This window comes from Rhinatrema bivittatum, chromosome 2 (assembly GCF_901001135.1).
Source record: "Rhinatrema bivittatum chromosome 2, aRhiBiv1.1, whole genome shotgun sequence".
In the NCBI taxonomy this organism is placed as follows: Eukaryota; Metazoa; Chordata; class Amphibia; order Gymnophiona; family Rhinatrematidae; genus Rhinatrema; species Rhinatrema bivittatum.
This window is the reverse complement of record NC_042616.1, coordinates 378,244,658-378,258,688: the sequence shown is the minus strand read 5'-3', so window position 1 is coordinate 378,258,688 and position 14,031 is coordinate 378,244,658. Positions and strand designations below refer to the sequence as shown.

General features: G+C 46.9%; 1 protein-coding gene across 3 annotated transcripts in view; it reads right to left on the bottom strand.

Moving 5' to 3' along the window:
- The window catches only part of ELP2 (elongator acetyltransferase complex subunit 2), a 751,239-nt gene that overhangs the window by 268,202 nt on the left and 469,006 nt on the right, over positions 1 to 14,031 (bottom strand). For all 3 annotated transcript variants that reach the window (XR_003854643.1, XR_003854644.1, XM_029589989.1), the window contains exon 13: positions 8,951 to 9,139. Coding sequence is in view for 1 of the 3 variants with exons in the window: in XM_029589989.1 (XP_029445849.1) it covers positions 8,951 to 9,139 (189 nt within the window). In the remaining 2 variants the exon portion in view is untranslated. The remainder of the gene's footprint in view (positions 1 to 8,950; positions 9,140 to 14,031) is intronic.

Sequence of the window (14,031 nt, the reverse complement as noted above, 5' to 3'; positions counted from 1 at the left end):
ATGCAGCTCCATCACTGCTCTCTACATTAAAGGTGGGGGTGGAAGGGAAATAGAACCAAGAGCTAAGAGAAACAGATAAGTATGAGAGAAAAAAAATGTGTGAAGCTTGCTGGGCAGACTGGATGGGCCATTTGGTCTTCTTCTGCCGTCATTTCTATGTTTCTATGTTTCTATATATGACCCTGTGTCAGTCACAGCCCCTCAGTCATACGTAATGTCAAAGTAGAAATCCAACCAGAGAACCAAAACTAGCTATAAAAATCGCTACTTGCACGGAAAGTAATTCCAAAACCCCTTCTGGAACCGGACTCCCCAACCGAGAGAGCCAAACAAGCGGTCAGATTAACTAACAACAATGAGCGAACTCTCCGTTACTTCAGCGCAGCACTGCGGGCGGGATCCTGGACTGATCCTTGGTACTACAGGAACGAAAATTATCAGGTAAGAAACTAATTTTCCTTTCCCTGTACGTACCAGGATCAGTCCAGGACACCTGGGACGAACCAGAGCCAATTTACCGAGGGTGGGAGTACCCTCTCTCCAAATCCCTCGGCATCTGTAGCCCGGACATCCAACCGGTAATGCCTGATAAAGGTATGCAACGACTTCCAGGTCCTACAAATTTCTTGAGGCAACACCTGCGAAGCTTCCGCCCAAGACGCAGCTTGAGATCGAGTCGAGTGAGCCCGAAGACCTACGGGAAGCGGTTTTCCCCGCACCAAGTACGCTGAACCAATGGCCTCCTTGAGCCAATGGGCGATCGTCGTGCGGGACGCTGCGGCCCCTTTCTTTGGCCCAGAGAACAAAACAAACAGATGATCTGTTACCCGAAATGGGTTAGTAACCTCCAGATAGCGAAGGAGGGATCTCCGCACATCCAGCTTCCTCAGTTCCCTCGATTTTGGATCAGAGGACTCTCCGACCGCAAAAGCGGGCAGCTCAACTGACTGATTTAAGTGAAAAGACGACACCACTTTAGGCAGAAAGGAAGGGACCGTCCGCAAGGAAACTCCTGAATCGGAAATACGCAAGAACGGTTCCCTACAGGACAAGGCCTGCAATTCCGAAACACGCCGTGCCGAGGCAATCGCCACCAGGAATACCGTCTTCAACGTGAGATCCTTAGTAGTTGCGCGCTTCAAGGGCTCAAACGGTGCCGAGCATAAGGCGGAGAGAACCCAATTGAGGTTCCAAGACGGACAGGGGGGACGCAATGGAGGACGAAGATGTTTAGCCTCCCGAAGAAAGTGGGAGATATCCGGGTGAAGAGCCAGGGAGGTTCCCCGGACCTTACCTCGCAAACAACCAAGCACTGCCACTTGGACCCGTAGAGAACTGCACGCCAAGCCTTTGGCCAGACCGGCCTGTAGGAACGCCAGAATATCGGATACAGAAGCGGAAGTGGGATCCACCCCACGCTGCACGCACCATTCCTCAAAGACCACCCAGACACAGACATAAACCAGGGACGTAGACTGCTTCCTGGACCTCAGCAGCGTGGCTATCACCGCATCTGAGTAACCTTTTCTCTTCAGCCGATTCCTCTCAAAAGCCATGCCGCGAGACAGAAGTGATCCGCATCCTCCAAACAGACGCGGCCCTGATGGAGGAGCCCTGCGAACCCCTGGAGACGAAGGGGTGCCGCCACCGATAACTGGATGAGGTCTGCGAACCACGGCCGGCGCGGCCACTCCGGTGCCACCATGATCACGTTGGACGGGTGTAATTCTATGCGCCGCAGAATCTTGCCGATCATCGGCCACGGAGGAAACACGTACAGCAGCACATCCGTCGGCCATGGAAGCACCAACGCGTCGACGCCTTCTGCTCCCCTTTCTCGACGCCAACTGTAAAACCGCGGAGCCTTCGCGTTGTGCCACGTGGCCATCAGATCCATGTGGGGCATTCCCCACTTTTTGCAAATGAGAAGGAACGCTTCGTCCGCCAGCTCCCACTCCCCGGGATCCAAGCGATGACGGCTGAGAAAATCCGCCTGGACGTTGTCGATTCCGGCAATGTGAGACGCTGCGACGTTGCTGAGATGCTGTTCCGACCAGGCCATCAAGAGCTGCGCCTCCTCCGCCACCAGTGGACTTCTTGTCCCGCCTTGGCGATTGATGTAGGCCACGGTGGTTGCGTTGTCCGACAACACTCGGACCGCCTTTCCTCGCACCAGCGGTAGGAAGGCTTGCAGTGCCAGACGGACCGCTCTGGTCTATAGTCGGTTGATAGACCACTGGGCTTGCGACGCTGACCATAGGCCTTGAACCGACTTTCCTAGGCAAACTGCTCCCCAACCGGAGAGACTGGCATCCGTGGTCACCACCGTCCAATTGGGCACCAGAAGGGACACTCCACAGGACAGATGACTGGAATCCAGCCACCAGAGCAGGCTGGATCTCGCATGGCCCACGAGTGGAAGCGGTAGGTGGAACTCCTCCGAAACCAGCTTCCAGCGAGATAGTAAGGATGACTGCAATGGCCGCAGATGAGCGAACGCCCAGGGAACCAACGCGAGCGTTGAGGCCATAGAACCCAGAACCGTCAGAAAATCGCAGACCCGCGGGCGGCAGAGAGCCAATAAGCGCCTCACTTGAGCTTGCAGTTTGCATATCCATTCGTGAGATAGGAACACCTTGCCCTGTTTCGTGTCGAATACGGCTCCAAGATATTCCAAGGTCTGTGTGGGTGTCAGATGACTCTTGTTGAAGTTGACTACCCAGCCTAAGGACTGCAAAAGCTGTAGGACCCTGGCCACTGCCAGCCGACACTGACCCTCGGACTTCGCCCCAATCAACCAATCGTCCAGGTAAGGATGAACCAGAAGACCTTCCCGGCGCAGCTGCGCCGCCACCACTACCCATTACTTTCGTGAATGTACGGGGAGCCGTCGCGAGACCAAACGGGAGCGCCCGAAACTGGTAATGCCGCCCCAGGATGCAGAACCTTAGGAATCGCTGGAATGACGGCTGAATGCCTACGTGAAGGTACGCCTCCGTGAGATCTAGGGAGGCCAGAAACTCGCCTGGCCGCACCAAGGCGATCACCGAACGAATCGTCTCCATTTTGAAGTGAGGAACGCGAAGGCATCTGTTTACCCCTTTTAGATCCAGGATTGGTCTTGACGTGCCAACTTTCTTTGGAACGATGAAGTAAATGGAGTAACGGCCCTCGCCGTGCTGGTTGACCGGAACGGGGGAAATAGCTCCCAAGCTTTCCAAGCGCCGGATGATGCCTAGCACTGCCGCCTTCTTCTCAGGGGCCTTGCAGGGCGAGACAAGGAACTTGTCCGCTGGGATGCGAGCAAAATCTAATACGTAGCCGTGTCTTATCACATTGAGGACCCACTGGTCTGACGTTACGTTGGCCCATCCCTCGAAAAATAACGTTAACCGCGCCCCGACATTTGGAACGACGTGCAGGGGCTGCGGCGAGGGATGGGCCGACCGCATTTCATTGCGAAGTCTTGGACCCCGCGCCCGACGGGGCTCCTCCTTGTCTCCCGAAACGTTTCCCCCGAAAGGACTGCTGTCACTGAGGGGTTTGGGAGGAAGACGACCTATACGAGGGGCCGGCAGACCTTTGAGGACGCGACTTCCTGGGACCACGAAAACGGGACCTGGTCGGAAAGGAAGACCGCGCCCTGGATCTGTCCTCGGGCAGCTTAAAAGCCCTGTTCTCCCCCAGAGAAATCATTAAATCATTCAACTCCTTGCCAAACAACAACTTCCCCTTGAATGGCAGCGCCCCGAGGTGAGCCTTAGAAGAGCCATCCGCCGCCCAGTTGCGCAGCCACAGGAGGCGGCGCGCCGAGACAGCCGCCACCATGGACCTAGCTGACGTACGCAGCAGATCGTGTAGAGCATCTGCCCCATACGCTATTGCCGCCTCCAACCTATCTGCCTGTGATGCCTCTTCTGCTGACAGACCCGCATTCGCTTGAAGAACCTGGGCCCAGCGCAGGCTAGCTCGCATAGCGAAGTTCGTGCAGATGGCGGCCCGCACTCCCAGGGCGGACACCTCAAAGATCTTCTTAAGTTGCACTTCCAGTTTCCTGTCCTGAATGTCCCTGAGAGCTGTCGCTCCCGTAACCGGGATGGTAGACCTCTTCGTCACCGCGGAAACCGCTGAATCCAACTTCGGGAGTTTGAGAAGTTCCAGCGCATCCTCCGGTAGCGGGTAAAGCTTATCCATGGCCTTGCTGACCTTCAATCCTAACTCCGGAGTATCCCATTCCCGGAACAAGATATCCGTCGAAGAAAAATGAAACGGAAAGGCAACTGCCGGCCCCGTGAGACCTAACAGGACCGGATCCATGTTGGCCTCTTGTCGGACCACAACCGGCGGGGCCTCTATTCCCAGCTCCTGAAGAATGGCCGGAATTAGTGGGGGCAGTTCCTCCCTGCGGAATAGCCGGACCACCTTGGGGTCGTCTCCTTCCACGGCCTGCGCCCCTTTGCCCGCGCCGGGCTGGGCGGAACCGTCCGCCGCCGCCTCCTCGGCCCCCTTCAGGGGCTCCTCAGGAGAATCCGTGTCCGCCACGGAGGAAGATTCTGTATCCGACTCCTGCGGGACGCCACGCAAACAACAAAATAAGAAACTTTTTTTTTTTTTTTTTTTACAAACTCTTGTCGCTGTCCACGGTCCTGGAGCCCTATTCCAGCAGGGGTGAGTGAACCGGGCTCCCCGGTGTCACCCGACGCTGCTACTAGAAAACCGGGTCCTCGACCCTAGCAGCGGCCTCGACCAGGGGGGGATGGTCCCCTCAGAACCTCACAACCCCCCTGGGAGGCAGGGCGGATGGGACTTCACATACCAATCAAAAACAAAAACCCCAATTTGACAGCAACCTCAAACTAGGCTTGCCTACAATACTAAAAACTAGCAAAAAAACAACCAACCCTGACTGACTACCAGAATCAGGGCAGGCAGGAGCTGTGACCGCACCTGCACCATCTACTGGAGACAGAGTAAGACTGAGGGGCTGTGACTGACACAGGGTCATATATTTATTTATTTATTTTATTTAGAGTTTTTATATACCGGCAATCATGAAAACATATCTTGCTGGTTTACATAGAACGGGGGTGCAATAAAATCATAGAACTTAAAAACATAGAACCAGAACTGAGGTGACAGAAGGTACAGTTACATTTAACAATGGAGGCCAAACTTGGAGAAGGAAAAAGAGAAGAGAGGATAGAAATGGTTAAACAATGTACAATTTAAATGTAGTATACAAAATAAATGTTATATACAAATGGTAAGGTGTATATATGACTCAGTCCGACAAGTTTTGCTCTGTCTCCATCTACTGGTGCGGAGTCACAACCCAGGTGTCCTGGACTGATCCTGGTACGTACAGGGAAATGCGTGTTAAGGCACTCCAGGTATTATAAAACTCAGCAGCGAGACTAATTTATGGTAAGCCTCATTGGAAACATGTTGCTATATTGTTAAAAGAACTGCATTGACTAAAGCAGCGCTTCTCAACCGGTGTGTCACGACACACCAGTGTGTCGCGTGCTCCTGGTCTTTCCCGCTGCTCTTCCTGCCCTGCTGCCATTGCCGCCGGGCTATCAGCACATTCAAGCCCAGTGGGAACGGCAGTGGTGCTAGAAGAAGCTGTAGCACCCGCGGCTAACCTTTGCTTCTTCCCGCCCCCCTGGAACAGGAAGTGATACATGGTGCGCGGGAAGGAGAAAGAGCCGTGCCACATGGAAAAATAGCAGCAGCAGCGACAGCAGCATCGGGCCCCTAGCAATGGAAGTAGCTGGTAATCGGGAAAGGAGACAGCAGCATGAGCCTCCCACGGCCGATGGGATTCTTCTTTCTTGGCCTGCGGGGGCTGGAGGAGGAGGCTGCTGCAGCTACCATTTGTGCTGGGGGGGGGGGGGGGGGAGAGGAAGTGAGTGAGAGAAAGAGAGAGAAGCAGACAGCCAGCCTGTGTGTAAGTGAGAGAATGTGTGTGTGATTGAGAGAAACTGGTCAGAGAGCTGATGTGTGTATGTCTGTATATGTGAGAGACAATGAAAGTGACTGCTCAGGGAGATGACTGATGTGTATGTGAGAGTGTGAGACATTAGTCAGGGAGGTGACTGAGGTGTGTGTGTGTGTGAGAAAAAGCATGGACGTGAGAAATCTGGGTAGTGAGAAAGCATGGGAGTGAGAAATCTGGGTATGTGAGAAAGCATGGGAGTAAGAAGCCTGGTGTTGTGGGGGTGTGTGTGAAAGAAAGCATAGGAGTGAGAAGCCTTATTATGTGAGAGAGAGCATGGGAGTTGGAAGCCTGTGTGTGTGTGTGCGCATACATGAGAGAGAGACTGGTTGGTAAGGTGACTGTGTGTGTGAGAGAAAGAGACTGGTGTGTGTGAATGTGAGAGAGAATGTGATTCAGGGAATGAGAAGCCTGTGCACATGGAGAGCGAGCATGGAAATGAGAGAGAGACGTGTGTGTGCGTGCGTGTGTGTGTGTGTAACAGAGAGAAAGTGATTATAGGAATGAGAAGCCTGTGCATGTGAAGAGAGTGAGCATGGGAGTGAGAAACCTGGGTGTGTGTGTGAGACACAGCATGGGAGGGAGAAACCTGTATATGTAAGAGAGAACATGGAAGTGGGAAGCCTGTGTGTGTGTATGCATGAGAGAGATCAGGTGACTGGTGTGTGTTTGTGTGTGTGTGAGAGAAAGAAAGTGATTATGGGAATGAGAATGAGAACAAGCATAGGAGTGAGAGACTGGTGAGTGTGTGTGAGACAGAGAAAGTGATTATGAGAGTGAGAAGCCCATATATGTAAGTAGAACACAGGAGTGGGAAGCCTGTGTGTGTGTATAGCATGAGAGAAACTGTTCAGGAAGGTGACTGGTGTGTGTGTGTGTGTGTGTCAAAGACTGGGAGATGATTGGTGTGTGAGACACAGAAACTGGTCATGGGGGCATGACTGGTATGGTGTGTGTGTGAGAGATATGGGCCCTAAGGAAGAGGACCATGAGTATAGAGCTTAGCCACTACTGCTGCTTCTGGTGTCTGCTATGGCCTGCATGGAAGAGGAGTAGGAGAGCTGCTGGAGGTGGGTAAGTAAAGGTGGCTTTTTAAGTTTATTTTTCTTGATTGTCTGCCATTTTAATTATTTAATATTATGTAATGTGTCTGCTTTTTTGAAATATTTTATTGGTGTTTGGAGAATGTTTAATAGTTTTTATGAGTTTTTAATTGTTGGATGTTATTCTGTTCATAGCTGTTTTGAAATATGTATTCTGCTTATTAGTATAGTTTTACAATTATTTCTTTGTGGGGATCTATAGCTGCTTGCTAGTTCAGTTTTCCTAATAGGAGGTGTATTGGTTTTTAGGGCCTGATTTAATATTTGTAGTGTTGCCTTTTCATAGATAGGGTAGCTCCTGTTTGAGTGTATTTCATAATACAGGTGTAACTGCGGATTAGTTTATGTGCATTACTACAGATCCTGGGAGTATGTTAGGTCGGTTCTGTGTGTTACCAAGATGAGATATTTTACTAGCATGTAAGCGTTTGTATCAGTCTTATTTGTTGTGGTTTCTCAAGAGGACATGCATTGGTGGTAAACTGCTGTCTTTTCATAAGTAGGGCTATTGAGCATGGAAGTAGGAGTTTGAGTTGCTGTTACTGAGATGACACCAGAACCAGAATATCTTTTTTGTAGGGTGAGTTGTGTGGGGAATGTCATAATTCTGCTTTACATCCATTATCGTGGGTCAGGGGGGGTTCCCGTGGATGCAAACTTTACTTTTACATCTAGCCCCGTGACGATCATGGGTCAGGGTGTCACGCATGTGAGAACCATCTGTCAGGTGTGTCCCGACAGAAAAAAGGTTGAGAACCACTGGACTAAAGACTTAAATTCAAACTTTTAGTCAGTGTTTAAGGCTAAGAATAGTTTGGCCCCTTCATTAAATTATGATCCACCAGCTTCTCTCCTTTCTGCAACATTCCATATTTGAAAGAAGCCCAGTTAAAAAAGACTAGTTCTAGAGCTCTATCTGTAGTAGAACCAAGTTTATGGAATTCTTTGCCCTCAGATTTAAGACTGCTTATTGATCTAGCTTTTTTTTTTAAATAAATAGCTAAAGGCCTATCTGTTTCATTAAGACTTTATCTAACTTGTGAAAATGCTCTGGTGCTATAGTAGTGGGTAAAAGAAATAGGATTGAATATTGTATAATTTGATGTTGAATTGTTTCATTTTGTGTGTTATGCTTTATGTCTTTTATTATGTATGTTTTAGTTGTAATCTACCCAGCTCAGTTGTTTTTGCTATGGGTGTAATATAAATATGTTAAATAAATAAATAGATAGATAGATAGATAGATAGTACAAATATGCACTTTTTTCACACATAACAGTTTTAACATTCAGTCTTAAGTATATCCATTGCCTGCCTTGATCTAATTTTTCACTCAGAAAGTCAAAGGAATTAATCAAATATGTTTCAAATGATTTTCCTTTTGTAAAACTCATGCTGCCTTGGATCCTATAATTTGCTGGGTTTGAGATACTCCACCACTGTATTTTTTTCTTGACTCCCTTAAACTACTCTGCACTGAGGTCAAGCTAACTAACCTCTATAATTACCAGCTTTTATAAAGTGGGACAATGTCTGTCCATTTCCATTACTCCCCTCTAAAGATGATTGAGTAGATCTGACAGAGCTCCAGAATGGAACCTTCTCTATTATCTTGGCACTCTAGCCTATTTTCTTTACCAACTTTCAGTTTTGCTACCTCTATATGAGCCCCCTTTTCTGTAAATGGAGTGGTTTCTATCTCCTTAGCATTTGTACTCCCTGTTCTGAAAAGATATGTGGGTTTTCCAACTTTGCGTATTTCTCCACTTACCTCATTTGTTTTCTTATTGTTTTTAAAGCTGTAGGTAAGGTAATCAATCATATGTAAACAAAGGGTTGGTATACTCACACTGAAAAGAAGTTTTGCCATGGGGATGCCAGTAATGTTGCTGAAATTTTCCACAAAGTTCCGAGGAGCAGCAAAGACTCTGAGTACTTTTTCATCTGCCCCAGAAATGAACTGAAACCGCCCAATCAATGCCAAACACTGCATATCATAGCCATGTATCTGAGGTCGTGCAATTTCATGCCATGTCACCTGGCAACAAATATAAAAGACAGCTTGATAAGGAACAATAAATCACAAAGCAGTCACATTTTCACATGTGATTGTCACAAGTATAATCATGTTTTAATTCCATGATGCAAGTGCCAGATGGGTGTCAAAATGCAGCCATATTAGGAAGTGAACTGTGTGAAACTACTGACTAAGATATTTGCGACATTTATTCAATTTCAAGAGAAGTTAAATTTAATTTAATGCCACATGTTAGAGGTGCTGGCCTGAAGAAAGCAGATCACAATATTATACAATTTCCAAATACTAACAATTAAAGCATTAAAAACCCCATCTAACAAATGTAAAATCAACCAACTTACTGGGGAAGAATATGATTGCTCACTGAGAAACTGTGCGATTCTAAAAGGATGTCTCAAGGATTGTGGAAATAAAATCCAATATTACACCATGAATGGTGAGATTATTATAACTGATGTACAAAGCATGTTATACATAACTGATTTATACCAGATCGTGATTCATGGGATAAAATATTGAAAACCAAAAAGACATGAGAAAAGACAATTATAGTAAATGACGGCAAACAAAGACCAAAAATGGTTCATCTAGCCTGCTCAGCAATGTGTTTCATTATAATTATGACAACCATTTGTGAAAAAGTGGAATTACTTCTTACCTGATAATATCCTTTTCTTGAGTCCAGTCAGACCAGTCTAGACAAGTGGGTTATGCACACCATCCAACATATGGAGATAGATATCAACAGGTTCACTGATTTCACTCCTTATATACATCTATGCTAACACCAGCCTGCCAGTATTCCTGTAACAAGCTAACTGTGGACAACCATAATTCAAACCAATCAATAAATTAACTCTTTCAATATTTCATTTTTCTTTTACACCAGTGAACTTCCAGATGAGTAAGGAAGAAAAAATGACAAAGTTTTATAACATACAAGAATCCACTCATCTGCATAAAAGCAGAGGAATTCATCTTTTTTTGCTATTTTCTCTCTCTCAGTTCTTGATCATCATTTTAGAGAGAGAATGAACAAATAAAGAAGGCAGGCAGCAAAGGGAAGATCACGGACTGGTCTAACTGGATTCACAGAAAGGAAATTATCAGGTAAGAAGCAATTTCGCCTTCTTTATCTGTCCAGACAAGGGGGAAATACCCAAACTTCTCTTGAATAAGGCAGGATACTGCTCCAGCCCTTTGCAAGACCACTGAAGCAAGGGTGGCCTCTTCTTTGACCCTACATCTGAGTGGTAGTGCTTAGAAAAGGTATGCAACCAAGACATTAATTTTAATTTCGCCCAAGAAGTAGCTTAAACTCACATGGAATAAACTCTCACCTGCTTAGGCAGAATCTACATAGGCTGGTATAATCATCTCTTTAATCAAATGTGTTACTGCAGCTTTAGTGGCTGCCTCACCTTTCTGGACCCCCTCATACAGAACAAAAGGAAGATCTGACTTCCTGAAAAACACTAATAACCTTTAGATACCTTCATAGAAGCCTCCTGATAGCTAAGGTTCAAAGCAGGGTGTACCCCTTCCCATCCGCACATTTGCTGAAGCAAGGTAAGGAAATCATCTGATCAAAATGAAAAATCCAAACCACTTTTGGGAGAAAGGAAGGAACTGTAAGATCTAGACCTTATCTTTTGAAATCAAAAGAGTTCTCTCCAAAATATTCCAGAGGGAACAAAAAGTGACTGCAAAAAATAGTCTTCAACAGCTTTAGAGAAAAAAAACCTTAAGGGATATAAATTACTATCCTGCCCCAAAGGACACATTCAGCTCTCAAGATGGAACTGGGAACCGGAATGGTGGTCTAAAATGCCAAACTACTCTCAAGAAATGACAGGCATCTGTATGCAGAGACAATGGTCTATCCAAAGACACCATCTACAGCAAGGGAGAGCTGCAACCTGTACTTTCTAAGCCTTAAGCACCAAGCCCTTGAAAAGACCGATCTGCAAAAATCCAAAATCAACAAAACCAAAGCTTTCTCAGTAATCTACTAGTGCCCAGTACAACAGTCTTCAAAAACTCTCCAGTCACAATCATAAGCTAATGAAGTATGAGTTTTACAAAAGGAAAATCATTTGAAACATATTTGATTAATTCCTTTGACTTTCTGGATGTTGAAAGGTTAGTCCTTCAACCATTCAACCTGTCGGATTCAGTTTCTCGTGTCCTCATCGCTTCACGAAAGCCTTCCACAAGAAAATCTTACTCCTATAAATGGAAAAGGTACACATCATGGTGCACTTCTCAGTCCCTTGATCCCCTTTCCTGTCCAATTCCTAAATTTTTGGACTATCTTTGGCATTTGTCAGAATCAGGTCTAAAGACCTCTACCATTAGAATGCATGTCAGTGTGGTAGCCGCCTTCCATAAAGGTATCGGGAGTGTCCCTATTTCAGTACAACCCCTTGTAACACGCTTTCTTAAAGGCTTGCTCCATTTGAAGCCACCTTTACGTCCTCCGGCCCCATCTTGGGACCTTAATCTAGTTCTTGGTCGCCTTATGAAACCACCCTTCGAACCTCTTCACTCCTGTAACCTTAAATATCTCACATGGAAAGTGATTTTCCTTTTGGCTATCACTTCAGCTCACAGGGTTAGTGAGTTACAGGCCCTAGTTACCTATCCGCCTTACACTAAACTCCTGCAGGAGTGGGCGGGTACTCCGCACTCACCTTAAATTCTTACCTAAGGTAGTTTCGGAGTTTTATATTAATCAATCCATCATTCTACCTATTTTCTTTCCCAGGCCCCACTCCAACTCCGGGGAACAGACTCTGCATACCCTCGACTGTAAACGTGCTCTAGCTTTCTATCTAGACCGTACAGGTGCAAATTGGAAGAGCACTCAATTATTCGTCTCTTTCCATCCTAACAAGTTAGGGCAACCTGTGGATAAGCAGGCTCTTTCCTCCTGGTTGGCGGACTGCATCTCTTTCTGCTATCAGCAAGCTGGCATTCCCTTTCAAGACTGTGTTAAGGCACACTCTGTGAGGGCCATGGCGACTTCAGTAGCACACCTTCGATCGGTGCCGCTTCCTGACATCTGCAGGGCTGCTACCTGGAGTTCTCTCCATACATTTGCAGCCCACTACTGTTTGGACAAAGCTGGAAGACAGGATTCCATCTTCGGCCAATCTGTCTTGTGTAACCTTTTTCCAACATGACGTACCAACACCCTTCCGCCTACCCGGTGGGGTGCGGATGTCCTCTACCAAATTCCACCCCAGTTGTTGTGCCTGTTGCACGCCGTTGGGTACTTTTGGTGCATGTTCGGACATCCTCAGCTCGGTACTCACCCATTTGTGAGGACAACCATCCTGCTTGTCCTGTGAGAAAGCAAATGTTGCTTACCTGATGTAACAGGTGTTCTCACAGGACAGCAGGATGTTAGTCCTCATGAAACCCGCCCGCCGCCCCATGGTGTTGGGTTCATTTTCTTATTTTATTTTTCGGCACTGCCTGTAGCTTTGAAACAAGACTGAAGGGGACCCCTGCTGGCTGCAGGGTTGGTGCCGTGCTGGGCATGCCCAGTAGGGGCCAGTCAAAGTTCCAGAAACTTTGACAGAAGTTTTCCGTGGTTGGGCTCCATCCTCGATGTCACCCATTTGTGAGGACTAACATCCTGCTGTCCTGTGAGAACACCTGTTACATCAGGTAAGCAACATTTGCTATACAGCATTAGAATATCCTTTTTTTCACTAAAAATGCCCTTTCAAATGCCAAGCCACAAGATCAATGCAATACAAAGCCTCATGCAGAACTGGACTCTGCAAAACAACTCCTTATGGAATGGAAGTCTCAGAGGTCTGCTGATAACTGAATGCATGAGATAGGCCCCCCCAAATTTGATGCAGCCAAGTGGAAGCCCCTAAAAATCACCAGATGCAGATGCACTGAATCTCTGAAGAACTCTGCCTGTCATGGGCCAGGGAGGAGAACCCCTATCAGACAGATCTGAACCAAGGCATCAATTTCTAACTATAGAAAGTCCCTCTTCTGGCTAAAATCTTTGCACCTATGCATTCTTGCCTGACACCATAAAACATCACTGGCAAACGCTACTTGGCGACAAGTTGAGCGAAGGCCACTTGAGACAGAGACCATTCCACTGGGTTGGCCACATAGTGACTGAGGTAATCTGCTCGAATACAACTACTCTGTGCGACGTCGACAAGGCTTTCAAATTCTACTCCGTCCAAGCAAAGTACAAATGTACCTTCAATGACACTTGAAGACTTCTAGACCTCCGCGATGATCTGTCATTATTCTGACTGCTTGACCCACTAGCTGAAGTGCAAATTCCAGTACAGCCAGAAGAATTGCTATGGTCTCCAACGACTGACAGACCAACTTACTTCCTCGGGAGTCCACTGTCCCTGAACAAACTGCCTCAAGACAGTGAGCTCCCAGCTTGCTAGACTGGCATTCACCATCACAGTCACAAAGACTGGATCTCCAGTGAAAAATTAGATCAAGGCAGGCAATGGATATACTTAAGACTGAATGTTAAAACTGTTGTGTGTGAAAAAAGTGCATATTTGTACTATCTATCTATCTATTTATTTATTTATTTATTTAACATATTTATATTACACCCATAGCAAAAACAACTGAGCTGGGTAGATTACAACTAAAACATACATAATAAAAGACAAAGCATAACACACAAAATGAAACAATTCAACATCAAATTATACAATATTCAATCCTATTTCTTTTACCCACTACTATAGCACCAGAGCAGACCGGTTGTCCACGGGAGGGAGAATGCATCCCTGGGCCGATAGTGTTGAGTGCGAATGAGAGAGCAGTAATTGGCCACTTTGTGGTTCTGAGGGGACGCAAAGAGGTCTATGTGGGGATAACCCCAT